We start from the raw sequence: 19,301 nt of genomic DNA, 5'->3' as shown, positions 1-19,301 counted from the left end.
ACTTGGAGAGTATTCTTCAAAAGTGTCAAGGTCAGGAAAGACAAAATCTGAGGAACTGACTGGAAGAGAGTAAGGAAATATGACAACTAAATGTAATGTGACATCCTGGATTGGATTCTCAGGACCAGAAATTCAAATAAGGTCTGTAGATTAATCACATCAGATCAATGTTAGTTTCCTGGTTTCAATAACTGTAAGATGTTAACATTAGGGGAAGCTAGGTAAAGGATACAATGAGAACTCTCTATACTATTTGTACTACGTTTCTGTAAATCTAAAATTATTTCAAAATAAAATGTTGCCTGCTTTAAGCTTCCATAAAACTTTTGTAGGCATTAAATACACAGGAATGAAGTCCTAAGAAAATCTTTACTATCTTGAAGGATTCTCAGAAGGCCTTTTGTCCACATTTCAAGTAAATGGAAGAGGTAGGAAATGGGGGATACTTATTCTTCCAATACATATAAATGTAGGCTCTTCAAAAGGTGACAATCAATAGTGGCACAGAGGGACTCAAGTAAAATCCTAAAGTGGAATAACTTGGCTGTAACTAAGGTTGAGTCCCTTTCCATCAACAGGAAAAAGTTCTTCAGACACATCAAGTATCCCATAAGCATTTTACTTAAGAAACCTATAAATCACAAAATCCGAGTTGAAAATGGAATTTATGGTAAGACAAAGCAGGGAAGACTAATGATTTTTTTTTTTTAAGAAACTATAAGCATACGATAAGATGGAAATCCAACCAACAGGCAACTGTATCCCAACTAAATACCTTTCAAGGAACAGGAGTCAAAAGAATAGAATAACATTATTAAGCTGTATTCTTCTGATTTGGGCACCTGTTTGTTTGCAAAATGTTATAAAATTTTTAAGGTTTTCGATAAATCAGAGGCCCTAATAGCTTTAGGCCCCTCAAAAGTGATGAGCTGTGATATAATCAACATGACCTAATACAATTTCACTTCTTCCTTTCAAGAAATAGGTATTTCAAACTATTACATAAGGAGGCAAGTATTTTGCCCTCTAGCTATAGAGCTGGCAAAAAATTATAAATGAACACCTTCACCCTCCATGGATACTTAAATAATGAAAACAGAGGAAACTAATAATAAATCCACACCACATAAGAATGTTAGGATGCCTAAACAGAAAGACTATCCCCACCTTTAAGGTGACTGCTCGCTCTCTTCCTACTTATACAACACCAAATAGAAAGATGCAAACTATTCTCTCATCTTAACAAAGCAGATTAAAAAGCGCTTTCACTAACCTGCCCTTTTATATTGCCAGACTGATTTCAGAAAGTATGTCTTACCTTTTGGCATCCGGGTGAGTGGCGGATCACAACACTCCATGTGAAAACCTCGGTCACAGGAATCACAAAAGAGCATGTTATCCTAAAGGAGAGAAAGAGCAGTTCGGTTCAACCTTGTGAAACATGTCAGGATCATGACTTCATGAAACCTAGGAAGTTCCTTTCCGTAAAGAAGATGAGTTACCATAATAATGAAAGTTCCCTTAATTTGTATTAGTTGAGTAAACGGACAGCCTGAGTTAGCAAAAAGTTTTGCTTCATCCATCTTTAATAAAGAACTAAAGTTTCATTATTTTTAAGTTTATCCAGTAGCCAGATACAAGCTAACTTTAGTCTGTTTTAATAAAAGAAGAGAAATGGATGACTGTAATTAATATAACTGACCATCCCTTAATGAATAACTCCATATTACTCAAACAAATTTCACGAGTATTTCTTTAAAGTAGCTAGTCTCTCTGCAAACATACAATTAAGGTGCTTTAGAAACTACCTAGATATCATCCAAGTGTCAATGAGCAACTATTCTAAACTAATGATGGAGCTACTGAAGGAGCTACTGTTCTAAATTCTGCTGGACCAAGTGACTGAAAATAACCAACCAAACTTAGAGGAAAATGCCAGTTGTACATTCTACTTCTAAATGAAATATTCACATTGGAAGACGAAGATACTCACTGCATTTTTGCCTTGATCTCGACAGGAGCTGCACGTTTTACACTCGATGCACTGCCACCGTAAGGCCTTCACTCTAACCGTTAGCTCAGGGGAAAACTTTAAACAGGATGGATGACCTAATAAGGGGAAAGTTCGCAAACAAAACAACGAAGAATCATTTTGTAACTGTATTAAAGGAATGAGGTAGAAAAAGGCAATTTTCTTAAACCAAAACATCAAGGAAAACAAGAAGCCCCTGGAAGCTTGCCACACACACCTCATTGGGACTGGGCACTCAATTCAGTTTTATGCGTGCTAAATACATCACCCTCCCCAATTTGAAAATAAAAAACTTGACAAACTCCAAACTTTTATTAAGCCTGCATTAATTAAAGCACTATGTGTGTACACATGCTCCCATGCATATGAATACAAAACATACCTGGGCCGTTTCTGGAAGAGCAACACAAAAACTGTTTATAACTGTAACATCCTAGGATATAGAGCTATGAATATTTTGCAGGAAAAGGATTTTACATTTTACTTTATACCCTTCTGTGCTCTCATTTTAAAAACAATAACATGAGTTACTTTTATAACTAAAAAATGTATTTTTTAAATGCCATCATTTAAAAGTGAGTTATGGGGCTTCCCTGGTAGCACAGTGGTTGGGAGTCCGCCTGCCGATGCAGGGGACGCAGGTTCGTGCCCCGGTCCGGGAAGACCCCACATGCCGCGGAGCAGCTGGGCCCGTGAGCCATGGCCACTGAGTCTGCGCGTCCAGAGCCTGTGCTCCGCAACGAGCGAGACCACAACAGTGGGAGGCCCACGTACCGCAAAAAATAAATAAATAAATAAATAAATGTGAGTTATGCGCTCATGATTTAAGGCACTCAAGCTAAAATTAAAACCTAAGCAATATTTCTATTGTGATCAAAATTAATAGTAACAGAAAAAATGTTTCCTCTCCCGAAAATTAATATCAGTTTGATTCTCAAAAACTTAGGGTAGCCAATTTGCTCTTAACTCTGTAAAGATTTATCCCTTTCCTCTAAAAATTCATTATGTTTATTTTTCTTCAGTGAGAGAAAGGGTTGGTTAAATTATCTTCTCTCCTCTCTCTTCTATCCCTAAATAATTTTCTCTTTTAAGAGATAAGAAATTTATCATCAAAACATCACTAACATCCAAGGAAAAGAGAAGAGGCGTAAAAACCTCACCCATAATCTCATCATCCTAGAATAGCAATTTTGTGTCCTACTCTTCCCTTTGTAAACTAACTAAAGCCCTTGCATGGTTTTAATTATAGAATATATATGGCTTTGATTTGCTTTTCTTCATTATTTTATTCAAGCAAACTTTATATTTACATTCCTTAAACTGATTATATTCCACTGACTTGACACACTATAACCTACCTGACCATTTCCCTGTTGCAAATATTTAGACAATTACCCGTAACAGTTATTAGATCACTAAAGTGAATTATTTCATGATGATAAGATTCTTTCCTTCTTTTAAGTTAATTCCTGAGAATAAATTCCTGAAAGAGGAGTTGGTGAGATGAAATAAACATTGTTATAGCTTGAGAGGTAGACTTGCTCTGCCAAAACATGCTTCAAATCCTATGATATAATACCCAGTGCCACCAGCAAAGCACAAATACTTCACCACAATTTTATCAGCTCCAGTTTGGGCTCTCTTATCTTTCGAGCTCTATAAAAGCTATAAAGTAACACTTCGCTGCTGCTTTGGTGTGCGCTCCTATTATTATTTGGGTAGAACGTTTTTCACATGCTCAACTCTTAAATTTCTCTGGTGTGAACTGCCTATTCATAGGCTCTGCCCCCAGACGTCACGTTTAGAAATGTAAGCACGCGCTCTATACTTTAGAGCTTTTGGCCCCTTGCCATATTTAATCCAATTATTTTTCTCAAACAGTTCTTGCTTTTAAAAATTTGGGGTATTTTAGTTCTCAATTTGAAAAATACCAAATTTCGTATACTTGACCATGTCCATACTTTCTTCCTTGATTATTCTGATAGCCAAGCTCCAAGCAGCCCTCCTGGCAACACCACCAGTTCACGCCCTTGTGTAGTTCTCTCCCACACCAAACAGGATACTGCTGAGATGACAGCATGACTTCTAAGGTAAGTATAAGAGATGCTGCCAATTCCACCTTGCTCTTTCTCTCAGATACCTGCTTGGGGGAATCAGGCGCCACCTGTGGACACTCATGCAGCCCTATGGGAAGGTCCACAGGGCAAAGAGCTGAGGCTTCCTGTCAACAGGCAGCATTAACTTGCCAGCCAGGTAAATGAGTCACCATGAAAGCCTTCAGATGACACAAGCACAGGACCTGCAATCTTAATTGCAACCTCATGAAAGATCCCAAATCAAAACCACCCAGATAAGCCACTCCCTAATTCCTGACCCAAAGAAACAACATGAAATAAACACTATTTGTTGTTGCTTTTAGCTAAGTTTTGTAGTAATTTATTTCTATAGCAATGGTAACTAATAGTTATTTATCTTACTAGATTTTCAAAGTACGCTCTTCCCTATCTTACAGAAACTCCAAGACCACCTCAAATATAATGCTTCTTGGAAGGCAGGGCTACAATACAACCCTCTCCCTGCTCCCATTTCATTCCTACCTCACCTAAAGCAGATTCATTTTTATCTGTTTTATGTATTTGAGTTCTCATGAGATTTCTGAAGGGTTCCATTACTAAAATAGTTTGGAAATCACTGTATTGTATGACATATCACTATATTTTTGTCTAACCTTTTATGATTTTATGGTTTGTATTAACTGTGAAACCACCCAGAATTCATTTTGGTTTGTCGTATTATGCTGGATATGGTCACCACTACTCAAGATCTCTTCCCACCTCCTTCTAATGCCTTCTATACATAAAAACCGAAAAGCTGAAGACTATACTTCCCAGACTCTCTTGCAGTTAGGCTCTAGATACGAATTAAATTCTACCAATGGGATGTGTTTGAGTGATTTCTGAAAGGCAGTAATGAAGCAAAGACCATCTTCTTCCTGATACTGTTTTCTAATGAAAAGTTATGAAAACGCCAGTGTCTACTCTCCACCTTCATAGCTATCCAGAAGCAGTTGTGACGATGGCCGAATTCAGTATTTCAGCACCAGCTACAGAACTCAACGGTTCTGCAGTACTTCCCACTTCCACCTCCTTCCAGATGGAGGCAGATGCAGTGGCTCCCTGGTGGGCCAGTTCTGCAACGTCCCAGGAATCAGTCCTTGAGGCCCAGTCCAGAGCTTGCCTCTTCAGCCCTTCCAACGATCTCACAAAAACCTGATTCTAGTATTAAATTCCTCTCCCCTTGAAGTATGTAGTGTGTTTTCTGCTTTCCGGACTAAATCCTATTTGTCACTGGTATAAAACACTGACTATTAAGCCAATGATTAAAGATACTGCAAAGCCTCTTAAGTTCTTAAAATGCAGACCAAGACTATCTCTGGAATTGACAAATTAGGAGACTCTTTGCAAAACCTTTTTTAGAGCCCAGAGTTTCACACAGCTCACTAAATCGCAGTGTCAACGCTCTATTTCCCAATGTGACATATGTTAAGTTTCTATCAAGAAAAACAAATCTGTTATCATCCTGGTTCTATTCATGAAGCCTGAGGCATAAATCAAGAAAGGTAAGTAGTGATTATTAAAGAAACCAGCAATAACTTCTAACTGATTGCTGTGATTTGAACAGATGTTTGATAGTGAAATATAAAGACCAACAGAAAAAAATAAGTCTATGGAAAGCTTTTTATAAAAACAACAATAACAGCTGAGGCCTGATTTAACTTAACTGAATAAAACATTTCAACTATACATTTAAATCCCTCCCTCATCTAGAAGCTCATCTCAGGTACCTAAAACCAGAATCAAATTAAAATGTTCCTTTCTTAAGGACCAAGGGTACAAACTCCAGTCAAACATCCTCTCGCCTGAGGGCACCTGTCACAAGGACACAAGGGCTACATACCACTGTTGCCGCAGTCTGCACAGGAGATTAGTTCCTCTGGCTTCTTTTCTCGGTTTTGGTCTTTTGTACCAAGACAGAAACTACAGATGGGGATTGGTTCAGCAACTGGCTGTAAAGAAAAACACAATTCACTCAGGTACTGGGCTTTTTTTTTAGTATAAATATAAAGACATTACAATTATAGTTGTAAATTCCTTCGAGAGTTACATATAACTTTAGGACAAATGTATCCCCCTCCTGAATTTCCAACAAAGTAGGTGAGTTTTTACCAAGCTGCTCTGGCTGGGCCTTTACAAACAGTCCCCATAGTGACAAGTTTGGTCCAAAAAATCATATCCCAATCATGTTGGTCACTTAGAAACTAAATGATACAGTGTGGATTAGGCAAAGCAAATCCATTACCTAAGACTGAAAACTTCAACTGAATTAAGCACAAGAAATCATAGTATCAGCCCTTAAAAGGCATGTGATGTAGGAGAAAAATAAGATGTTTAATAAGCATAATGAAAGGTAACAGTAAGTTACAGTAAGCTCTGTACAAATGGGAAAGATAAATTGCGACTGTGGTTTAGAGGAGAAGGGTTGAACGAGGAAGATAACACATATGAAGTGCCAGTACTTAATACATGTGTGCTATGGTATCTTAAGAAGCTTGTCCAAGGACAACAGATAGTAATTGTTAAAAGCAGGTTTAAACCCAGGTCTCTAGGTTCCTCCACAGCACTGGATGGAGAGAAAGGCAATACAGGTAGTGTAAACAAGGTGAACTTCGGTTTGCAGTCTGCCAAAGCTAGTGCTTAAAGGATATGGCTTCCGTGATGAGTGGAGGGAGGAAGACTAGACCAGTTCTTTAAGATTGCCACTGAATGTCTCATAAAGAAGTTGGACTTTATCCTGAAGAAAAGACGAACAGGTTACTGAACCAAAAGATGATCAACTGTATTTTACAAAAATAATTCCAGTAGCAATAACAAAGACCAACTGGGGAAAACCTAAAGATAGGTAGAACAATTGTGATTGCAATAGTCTGGTGAAGACAAGAAGCTGAACCAAAGCTAAGGGAAAGGAATAGGAAAACATAGCTATGGACTCAGAAACCAGCTAGTTGTGGAAGTGATAGAATAAGAATTAAACATGACTAACTTAACTGAAAAGATGGGGATGCCATCAACTGTGAAAGGTGAGTCATTTTAAAGAAGAAAACCAGGAGGAAAGCAAAGGGATGATGAATCTGATTTCAGGTGTGTTTAGTTGGAGGTACTCTCATTCACCTCTCAACTACATATGCTAAGCATTGTGCAGGACAGTGATACAAACCCCTCAAGATGCTTTTAGTCTACAGGGGAGAACAGATGTTTGCAGGTACTATGATAGGGAAACAAAGGAAGAAGTGACCAAGTAGGGAAAAGTGGTATCAGGGAAAGGCTTCACAGAGGTATCTGACAGGCAGGCATACCTGAAGGGGATGTTCAAAGAAAATATAGAATCATACAGAACTGGATTTGGGAGATGGGAGGAATGAGCTTAGTTTGGGACTTAATAAGGTTAAAATGCCTAAGAAACATCAAAGGGGCAATGCCCATGGATCTGGAGTTCAAGAGAAAAGGTGGTCTGGAAATAAAAATCTGGAAGTCACAGACAGTCAGCCCTCCATATCCGCAGGTTCCACAACCTTGAATTCAACCAACCGTGGATCCTAATCAGTTGAATCTGGAACCCCGGACCCTGTAGATACCTTGAGGGCTGACTGCACGTACAAAATGGCAGTAAGGCCATCAGAGTTGATGAGTTCTCCCATGGAGAATAGGTGGAAAGAAGAAAGCCAAGGTCAAAACATCAAAATTTAAGGGACTGGCAGAGGAAAAAGCCTGAAAAGGAAATAGACTAGTCAGAGAGTTGGATGGTACATCAACGTAAAAATGTCCAACACAAGCAAACTAACAGTACTGCTCAGCCAAGAGATGAAATTGAGAGATGAACAGCAGGAAGCTGTCTTAACAACTGTGCCTGTGGTAAAGACAACCACATCCTTTCTTTATAAAGAAATATGAAAAGGAACCAGGGACTAAAGTCGGGATAGACTTCATCCAGGAGTAGAAACTTGAAGTAACCTCTAAAGAAGGTAGAAGCAAGGTCATGAGGCTTAAGCTTTATGCTGTAGTCTCTAAGTACCACAAGAAGATTTTAACAGAGGAATGATATGAGTAAGATTTGAAGTTTAGAAAAGTCACTCTGTACGTGGTTGGAAATGGATGGGAAGGGATATGATCTATGATCCAGGCCCTGAGTACCAAGGGCCTGCATTAAGGCACTGATGAAAGCACTGGAGAAGAGACAAAAGAGGTATTTAAAGGTATAACTGGCAGGAACTGCTGGCTAACTGATTTGGGGTAGGAAACACAGTAAGAAGGACGCAAGACTAGAAAGACACCATTAAAGAAGTGAAGAGGCAAAGCCACAGAATGGAAGATATTAACTCACATTTAACCAACAAATGTTCATATCCAGTACTGTATATACAAAGAACTCTTACATGTCAATAAGGAAAAGACAGACAGAAGACTTCAACAGGTACTTTACAACAGAAAATACATATGTAATATACAAGTGGCCAATAAACATAAGAAAAGATGCTCAACCTCACTAGCCATCAAGGAAGCAGATCTTCAAGGATGGCTAAAATTATGAAGACTGGCAATAATAAGTATTGGTAAGAAAATGGAACAAAAGAAACTCTCTTACCCTGCTGATAGGAATATAAATTGACAAAACCACTCTGAAAACTACTAAAAATAAACACAGCATACCATATGATCCTGCACTTCCACTCCTGGCTATATACCCAAACGAAGTACATACACACAATATATAATAAAATATATACACAAAATGAGCAGAGCAGCACTATTCATAACACCAAAATCTACTCAAATAAAAACTACTCAAATAACTATCAACGAATGGTTACACAAATAAATTATGCTATATCCTACTACAGTAGAACATTAAACAGTAATGAAAACAAATTACAGTCAACAACATATCGCAAACAACAGCAAATGAAAGAATAGATCCAGAAGAATACATAATATATCATTTTATTTATATAAAGTTCAAAAACAGTTCTATATTATTGTAAGTCAGGATAGTGATTATACCTTTAGGGAGAAAGAAAGAGGTAATGAATTGGAGAGGGACTTCTGAGGTATAAATAATGTTACTTTTCTTGACCTGGATGATGGTTTCATGGATCTTAATTAGGAATTAAGGCATACACTTACAATCTGTGTACTTTTCTGAATTTATATTTTAATTAGAAAGTTAAATTTAATTATGAACATCTATTGAGGAGGACTGTGGTACCTCTGGAATATTCTGAAAGAAATACCGATGGTGATTTAGACAGTGAAGTTTGGGACTTAGAAAAGAGGCTAGAGATAGATTCAAAAGACATGAGTGTGCAGGTGATAACTGACAATGCCCAGTGAGAGGGTGGAGGTAAGTGGAGTAGGTGGAAGGGGTAGACAGTAAAGGGAGGGGAGTGGAGAAGTGAGACAAAGTCGGGATAGAAGAGCAGCAACATTTAGAAGCATCAGAGGAAAAGCAGGCCAGAAAGGACCAAGACAAAACAGAACCAAGAGAAGTGATGACACAAGAATTTCAAGAAGCAGAGAGCAATCAAAAATCAATGTTGGGAAGATAAAGTAACTACTGGATTCTACAACTGAGAAATAGCTGGAGACCTCACTAAGACAGCCCTTCTCAGTGACAGGATAAGAACTGAAGTCACAGGAACCAACAAGCTGCCATGCAGGGACAGAGAGTAGACAGGAGACAGCTAAAAGGAAATGACAAAGGGTTTTGATGTGTTCTAGTTATTTCAAATGAGAAAGACTAAACCTATTTAAATGTGCAAGAGAAGACACACATGGTCCAAGAGATTCAAGAAACAAGAAATAACAGGAACATATTATGTAGTAAGGATTAGGCTACACTGTTCAATATGGCAGGCACTACAACATGTGGCTATTTAAATTTAAAATAAAACTAATTTAATCCCTCAGTCATACCAGCTACGTTTAAATTGCCCAAGAGTCACATGTGGCTACTGACTACAGTTTTGGACAGCAAAAATATAGAACTATTTCATCATTACACAAAGTTCTATTGGAAAACACTGGCTTAGAAAAGAGGATGGATTTGTAAGCACAGGTAAAGGGACTGGCCTTCGCAGACAGAATGGTGTAGATGCATACTGCTTGTAGGTGGGATGGTGGGAACAGGGAAAAGTCGAGGATGTTCACTTTCAATAGCCTCATTATTTCTGGAAAATAGGAAATAAAATCACCTGCTACAAGTGGGACAGCGACTGGCTGGACAGACCATGAGAAAGTGATAACTGACAGAGAAAACTGAGAGGTGAGACTGGCTGGGTTTAAGAACAGAGATAATAGCAACAACAGAAAAACCTCTATCAAAATGGAAATGGACACACATTCCTCAGGCAAGACAGAATCAGCAAAGTATGTATTAACATAGAATAAATTTGAAATACAGAAGAGAAAAGCTGATGAAATCCCTGCAAAGTGGCCTCTATATTTTTACTAAAATAGAAGGCTATGTTTTTGCTTAGAGATGTAGATAGGTATGGGTTTGGGCATTCACAGAGCAGAAAAGTCTGAAAATCTGTGTGGAAAGTGACAGGGAATCACTTCGTGATGGAAAATAAAACTGTCAATCAGCCCTAACCACAAAGCTAAGATAGGAGAGAATCAATGTGTAGTATTTCCAATCAAGAAGGTTGTACAACTTTCCTTAACACCTCTGAAGCCTTGGACTCACAAAATCAGAGAACTGTAGATAGACAAGATAAGCTAAAGGGTGGGAATTCCCCAGAATGCAAATGCAAATATTTCTACAATAGTGGGCCACAAAGTTAAGGCTGGACATCATAAGCAGAACACGGCCTGACAAACTGAAAGCCTGAGTTAAGGACCAACAGGAATCCTGATCAAATGGAAATAAAGGTCCAGTAGAAAGTAAAAGAAACAGAAAAGTAGAAAAACTAAAGATTCTGGTTTAGCAGAGGAGTGTTAGAGTTTCTGATTTCCTACGTATGAAGTTCTTGCTAATAAAGAAAACCCCAGATGGCAAACGTGCATGAATTCTTTAACATTTAGTAAACACTATTCTAGACAATTGAGGATACAATGGTGAGAAAGACAAAGCTCCCACTTTCAAAGAGTTTTACATTCCAGTTGAAAGCAGAAGAAAGTAAAACTGAAGACAATAAAAGAAGTCAAAAAGCTGGGAAAGCATGATCTTAGAAGAATCATATACATGTGTTCAACTAAGTGAAAATGATGACTGTGCCCAAGATAGGAAAGTTTTGCAAAAACTTTTTTAAGTTTTAGAGAAAAGAATATTGGTAAATGACAGCTCTCCCCACCAGCCGCCCGCACGCACACACAATCAGAGCTCATGGTGGGAAGAACTTCATGTCAGAACTTGTTCCATAAGAGAACAACAATCATCTGAGAAGTGGTAAAGATCAAGGACTGTGTATCAACTCGTCTTCTTGGGTCTCTCCCTACCCACCCTCTTTTTAAAATATGGATAAGAGTATGGAAAAGTAGCTCCACTAGGAAGATATGGACACAGTCCAATGTAAGGATCTGCTACTGGCAGACTAGTGGTTCCACTTTCACATAAAGTGCAGTGTATCACTTCAGCAGTCTGGCTAAAAAAGAAACAAAGCTGGGTTCAGATAAAGAATCCTGTATAACCTGCAATCGTGGAGCTGGAGAAACCTATGTTACAATAAGAAGCTACAGGGCAGAGCAAGAACAGTATCATAACTCAAATTTAGTTAGCATAATTAACAGATATTAAGTTAATCTGCTGCTACTTCTGAGGGATAGATTAGATCATACTTAAGAAAGCAAACATGCAAGGATGAAGAAAAGAGGAAGTCTGAAAAACAAATTGCTCTTCTTCAGTATAGGAAATATAGTCTTAAAAAAGTAAAACTATGCAGTAATCTGTGTCTTCAAGCATATATCTTTGTCATCTAGAACCAGACAATAAAGTTCTTAATGGCAGAAATGTTATTTAAAATCATACCTAAGAAATCTTTACCAAAACTATCCCCATATGTTCCTGTATGTTCCCTGTAATATTTCTGCCGTTAATATTTTTAATATATGATCACTGCTCCATATTACTAGATTTTGTCTACCTCAAACAAAATAACTGAGTTCATTCAAGTCTTTCATTAAAGTTGGGGGAAAGGGGTGGGCAGTGATTTAGACATACTGGCTGCATGGTTAACTTGGAGCTGTGCAGGCAGTGTAACTCAGTTATTCTGGTACTTATCAAACAACAACAGTCTTAGACCTTGCCTACTCCCTACACAAAACAATTTGATTATTATCAGCAATAAAAAGTTTAAACAGTATTGGTATTTACAGTGTGAAAATAAGACAGGCTGGAAAGCAATTTGTTAAGTCAATTAAAGACATTGGTCCAAACAGACTCAAATTTTATACAGACACTTTTCAGTAACACATGGCAGTACAGCCATAATTTCCTTGAACTAAACACTGTACAATGAATATGTTTATTCTTTGACATCATAGGACCAAGCATAAAAATAATAAATATTTCAGCTACCAAAACAAAATTGAATCCATAAAGAAATACTATTACCAACAGTGATCGTGATATTTTAACTAACTGATAATTTCAGGGGTTTAAAAAAATTATTTTCAGGGCATTTTTTAAGTGCAGTTTGGGAAAGAGTAACAGTACTTTGAGGATGAGTCATTTTAGCTGATGAACTAGAAGCAAAAAAGTGGTTTAAATAAATCATCTAGGTTACAAAATAAATCTGAGGTTTTCTGTGTTGATCAAATAGAACTGCTCACCAGTTAACTGTGTGATTTGTTTTAGCATATGCCTAACCATATCGTGAAGTGCGTAAAAACTTACAACTCCAGATCATTCTCATTCCCGAAATATCACTGAGCATGAAAATCAATGAGAAAAGCTAACACTACATTGTGTTCACTGTAAGATTTGAACCTGAAATGTACTGGGGTAGTGATATTCATAACATTTTCCAAGTAAAACTCTACCAGCTGATTTCAATTATCCTGTATCACAAAGATAAAATAAGAACCATTGATAATCCATGAGTAAAGTCTTTTAAAATATGTATAGAGATACACAATATGCAATATAATCACTTGTTCCCAGAACTGTCCAAACGTAGTCCTTATATCTGACTGTTCTCATATCTATATAAAGTAAACCTACTCCTACAGCTAACAAAAGAAGAAGAAAAGTTGTAGCAAATGACTTTACACACCATTGAACACAGAAGCCAGAGTGAGCCTGTTAGAAGGTAAATCAGAGCAGTCGCTTGGTGCCCCAAACTCTCCATCCAGCCCAAGCACTTCCAGCTTAAAGGCCCCATGAGATCTGTACCCCCGCACACAAGCCTACAGTGGCCTCTCTGACCTAGTCTCTTATTGCTCTCTCCCTCTCACTTTCTACTCCAGCCCCCTTGCTTGCTCTTTCTTTACAAGTCAACTGTTCCAGGCCTTTGCATTTGCTTTCCTTCTATCTGGAATGCTCTTCCCTAGATCCTTCCGATCTCTACACAAAAGTCACCTTCTCAGTAAGGCTTTCTGTGGCCACTCCAACACTTCAAAGCAACTCACCAGCTACAATAATTCATAAACCCCTGCCATGCTTTATTTTTTCTTCTTAACCCTCTTCACTAATTAAAATATTGTGTGTATGTGTATCTTATCATTTGTCGCCCACTAAATGTAAACTCCATGAAGGCTCTGACTTCTGTTTGTTGAGGACTGTATTCCTAGTACTAAGAACAGTGCCTAGCATGTAATATGCATTTGAGAAGTGTTCAATACATTAATCGAAGTACCTTGAAAAACTGGTAATAATAAGAAAAACAGTATCTCAGAAAGAACTATGAGTTGGTTATGAGCCTGATAAAGCTATGCACAGCTCAATAATAATCTTAATAATATAAAAATGCTCTACTGTTTCAAAGTAATCTCACCAAGTGATTTCATGGCCTCAATAACTAAGTAAGATTTCGCTCACAGCAACCTACTGTCATTCAACTTCTCAAAAGTAGGGGGAGATTTGTGGCAGGAGGCACTTAAATTGTACCCTGTGTCATGGGTTGCCCTAGGCTGCCTTAAGCACCACGTTGAGATCTCCACAATAATCACTGGATGGCAGCACTGAGCCAAATACGGTAGATGCTCCCATTAGTAGACAGATGGTTGAGTAGCATTCTGACTTGAGTTTTTGGAAATAACTTTGATTAAAAAAAGAACAGCAAAAATTTTGCCCAATGATCTCTATTACATGCGGCTACGCCATGAAAGAAAATAAATTTTGGACACAATCATTTAGACAATCTTAAATATAATGACATTTTCTAAATGCTGAGCTACATCATCTGAGATATTCCCATCTTTATTAAAGTCCAATTTTAATTTTTCCCAGACTTGACGTTAATTTTTTAATCCACTATATACCTGTCACTGTCTTCATCTTCTAATATCTTCTGATGACCTCAAATCCACCTTTATGTTGTCTCTGTTCTTAAACACTGACATAAAGGATAATCAAGAATCTGTTTTGTTGCAATTATTTCTTTCAAGACTGACCTGAATGATAAATTCTGGAATTGTGACCACCAGAATTTTCAAGGAAAAAAACCCTGCACTTAGACTTATGATTTCAGAAACCTCTAAGAGATCCTGTCACAGACTATCAGGCAATAAAGATTTGTGACTTCTTAAAAGCTACAAATTCTCGTTTTATGACCACTAGAAATGATTGAGACAAGTTAGCAGAGCCAATGTTAAGAGTATGAAAGAAGTACGTAATTCATATAAGACTCCCTATAATACTCAAACATGCACTAAGCAATAATAATGGTCATATCGTTCTTAGACTTAAATACGAAATATCTATAAAGCACTATAAAAACATTATATAAAAAACTTTAAAAAAACTTTTTCAACTATAATTGTTGCAACTCATTTTTTAAAAAATCAAGTGGCAAACCACAAAAAGGAAAAATATTGTATGATTCTACTTATATGGGGATTCTACTTATATGGAGTGGTTAAATTCATACAGAAAGTAGAATAGAAGTTACCAGAAGCTGGGAAGAAGGGGAGAATGGGGAGTCACTGTTTAATGAGTACATACAGATGATGAAAAAGTTCTGGAAATGGATAGTGGTGATGGCTTTAAAACACTGTGAAGGGAATTCCCTGGTGGCGCAGTGGTTAAGAATCCGCCTGCCAATTCAGGGGACACGGGTTCACGCCCTGGTCCGGGAAGATCCCGCATGCCACAGAGCAACTAAGCCCGTGTGCCACAACTACTGAGCCTGCACTCTAGAGCCCGTGAACCACAACTACTGAGCCCACATGCCCCAACTACTGAAGCCCACGTGCCTAGAGCCCGTGCTCCACAACAAGAGAAGCCACCACAATGAGAAGCCCACGCCGCAACAAAGAGCAGCCTCCGCTCGCTGCAACTAAAGAAAGCCCGTGAGCAGCAACAAAGACCTAACGCAGCCATAAATAAATATTTTTTAAAATAAAACACTGTTAATATACTCAATGCCACTGAATTGTACACTAAAAAATGTTTAAAATAAATTTTATGTAAATTTTACAATAAAAAAATTAAGTGCTATGATTTTTCATATTCTCACAAGTCAGATGATTGAAGTAATAAGGTCAAAATTGATAAAGGTGAGAAGCAACTACTATAATTTGTCCTTATCTTGAAAACCTGTATCTTTTAACTGTTCCTGTGGAACCCCTTATTATGTTAACTTTGAGTGCAGTAATTAAGACTTAGAAATATAGTTTTAACTCTCCCCAAAATGAAAACGTCTTTAATTACTAATAACAAATTATGGTTATTAAATTTAACCATTAGGCATTTTTATTCTCACTGTACCTACACCGAAGTTGGTTACCTTTTAATCCAATTACATAAAAATAGCTCACCCTTATGCCTTAACAATTTTCTTGTAAAACAAGTCTAAGAATAAGTCTATCAATCAAGCACCAGTCTCAAGCTGAAACCTCTTTCTGACCACTGTGTGATCCAGCCAGTTTCTGAACCACCATAAGCTCCTCTCAAATCTACCCACTGAACTTCTCTTCCTTACATTTAACTTTTCCTAAAACCACAGCCCTCACCTACCTCTTTGAATTTTTCTAGTGGTTCAGATCTATTTGTTTACCCTGTTTCTTCTACTGCAATTATAATCAAGTAAAATAAATTTAACTGCAAATTAACTTTCTTCAATGGATATTTATTTCACACAACTTGAAATTTAAATAACTTTCAGCAGAGATATCATTTATTAGTTGATAATATCTACTGCTGAAGTACTGTTATGTATAATAAACCTTAAAAAATGGCTCTATTATATATAATAAGTACCCAAAGGATAAAGAGGAGGTAAGTCTTAGCTTAGAAAAGACGAAAACTGAACTGTTCTTAGGTATGGTATAGTGAAGGAAACCAAAATGTTGTTCAGTGACAGAGCACATGGAAAGCAAATACTGCTACCTTTTCAAAATACTATCCAAAGCATAAGAAGTCTGGTAAATACTACTGTTTGGTAAGCACTGTAATGTAACATAAAAATTTGAGAAGACAAAAAAAGAATCAGGACTCACATTTTTAAAGCACTTATAAATGTCAGTAAATACAAAAAATCCACACAAAATAATTAGAAACCAATTAAATTGGTTTCACTTTTCACATTAACCACTTACACACACACACACACACACACACACACACACACAAATTTTCAAAAGCAAGCCTTTTGAGAGGATGTTTGCACGATTCGTTTTTTCCAATATTAGAAGAGAAGCAAACTGCCCATAACAGTTCACTTTAGGAAATGAATGCGTTGTTGGAAGGCATTTATACACTGTTGAAAAAGCTGGACATTCTAACATACACTGTCCCTCTTCCAGTCAGGCAAGTCCTCCTCTCGGTTTCACCCAGTTCTTCATTCCTTCACTACCAACGGCCTTGGATGAACTCATGCTCCTTCCAAATCCTTTCCAACAGCTTAGAATCCAATCTGCCTTCATGTTTTCCAGAAAGACAACCCTAGGTAAGCAGAAATCACCCTAGACCTCTTAATTCATCTCGTTAAGTGCCTGTACACAGTATGTACTAAGCACTTGCTGAAATTAAAATACAACAAAATCATGCTTAGCTCCAAATAGGTTTATTAGCTACTTCCTCAAAGCCTTTCCTCCAAGAATCGATAACCTTCAGGGGAGACATAACTTGGGTAGGATTTAATCTCTTTAAATTCTTCAGCACCTCATAGGCTATTAAGTACTCTGTGGCTGCTTATTAAACATTCTTTTAGGATAATCTTTTCCTCAACAGCATACAGTCATAAAAGATATATAATAATAAAACAACATGAATGGCCTGGAAAAGAGTCCATTTTCTACTATTTACAGTCTACAATAAGGTAACCTTGCATAATTTTAATCAGTTCCAACATAACCCATTAGCCATTACAAAGCTTTAATAGGGGTACTAAATTGAGTTCTTTTATTATTACGAGTTCATTCAATAACTTCTACACTTAGATATCATAACAAGATCACTGGTGAAAGAAAATACATTACTGATATAATGAGATCAGTAACGATCAATTTCAATTTACACTTTTACTATGTATACAGATTACTGTACATTTAGATGAGAAAGCAATCATCTGTCAAGATAGTATAACAATTTTCTATTTCTTAATCAGAGGTGACATCAAAAATGATAATATGCTTATTTGCTGGATTTAAATTCTGTGCTAAGAAACAGTAAAGAGTTAGTTGTCTTTCTTTCACATATTCATCAGTTATTTGAAAGCTCCACTTTCAGTTTGTCAGATATAACACTATGTATCAATTTCCTCATTCATCCAAATATGATACTGCCAAGTTATTACTGCCTCTCCTTTCCTTTGTGGGCCTTTCCTTCCTATTTCAGTTTCTTTTCTATACCTATGGCTCTCCCCTAATTCACAGTCATATCACCATATACAATCTTCTACACGGACTGACTCTCTCTACTCTGTTTCTGCACACTACTACCAGATTAATCCCCCTAAAATACTTTTTTTTTCATCCAGTTACTTGCCTGGCTCAAAACTTACACAACACATACCAACTCCTGCTGGCTGGTATTCCATTCCCTCCACCATACACCAAACTACCTTCCTCACACTATCTTCCTCTACTTCCAATTACTCACTTGTCTTCAAAGATCATACTTAATGCTCTTTCTCCAGGTTACTTTACCCCGTCCCTCAAAGTCCTTTGTATCCCTGCCTCTAAGAATCAACTCAGTACAGCTTAAGGACAGACTGGGCTCCTACTACGGCATCACTTTGGCCAAGTTACTTAACATTTTGGTGTAAAACGGTACAACAAGTAACTTTCAAGTTATCACGAAGATAAAATGAGATAAAGTTATTGGGTGTGTAACTCAAACATAAGAAGCACCTAAAAACTCTGACTTCTTATATTCCTTTTCAAAACTGTTATCTATCTTTCAAAGTTTACCTTTGTTAAATGACCACCACTTTTTAAGTCAGGGCAAATGTTTGTTTTGTTACACCCCCAAAAAGGCATGGTGATAAAAATTTTCCATGGACTTATTAATTTTCTATATATGTTATTTATTTGCAAGACTGCATTAAGTTTTTAAGTCTTTCTGCACACACACATTTACCACTTAAAAAAAAACTTTAGTGGTACCTGAGTATAACAGTATTAGCAAAAGAATATTTTCTATGCTAAAAATATACAAAAGTGATGGTTTACACGAAGCAAGATGTTCAACAAGACTTTTGTGTTCCCTTACATTTTTAAGAGACTGCAATTATAGGCATTTATTCTGGCCAAACTAAGGTCTAAAACAAGTAGCACTTAAACAAATTGGCAAAAAGCATCATTTCCTCAAGTCCTTACCAAAAATAATAACTGACACATATCTGACAGAACAGGTAGTGCTCTGCTACCACCAGAATCACGGTGTTTGGAATTGGAAGGGATCTTCAAAAAACATTATATACTAATTTTACCAAAGATAAAAAACATTGTCAAAGGCTATACATGACTAGTAAAGTAATTAAGTTATTCAGTCAGGTAGATAGTCTGAATCTATTCATTAGAGTATTAACTCTAGTCAACAGCTTCAACTAAGT

At 37.1% G+C, this 19,301-nt stretch overlaps 1 protein-coding gene across 2 annotated transcripts in view; it reads right to left on the bottom strand.

Annotated features, from left to right (window-relative positions):
• KAT6A (lysine acetyltransferase 6A) overlaps nucleotides 1-19,301 on the bottom strand; it is a 105,154-nt gene that overhangs the window by 46,004 nt on the left and 39,849 nt on the right. For both annotated transcript variants that reach the window (XM_065899767.1, XM_065899768.1), the window contains exons 2-4: nucleotides 5,990-6,098; nucleotides 1,994-2,109; nucleotides 1,319-1,400 (exon numbers count right to left, since the gene is read on the bottom strand). In XM_065899767.1, the coding sequence (XP_065755839.1) occupies nucleotides 1,319-1,400; nucleotides 1,994-2,109; nucleotides 5,990-6,098 (307 nt within the window). The remainder of the gene's footprint in view (nucleotides 1-1,318; nucleotides 1,401-1,993; nucleotides 2,110-5,989; nucleotides 6,099-19,301) is intronic.

Source organism: Phocoena phocoena, chromosome 21 (genome assembly GCF_963924675.1).
Source record: "Phocoena phocoena chromosome 21, mPhoPho1.1, whole genome shotgun sequence".
Classification (NCBI taxonomy): Eukaryota; Metazoa; Chordata; class Mammalia; order Artiodactyla; family Phocoenidae; genus Phocoena; species Phocoena phocoena.
Note: the sequence above shows the minus strand (reverse complement) of the source record. Positions and strands in the feature narration are given on the sequence as shown.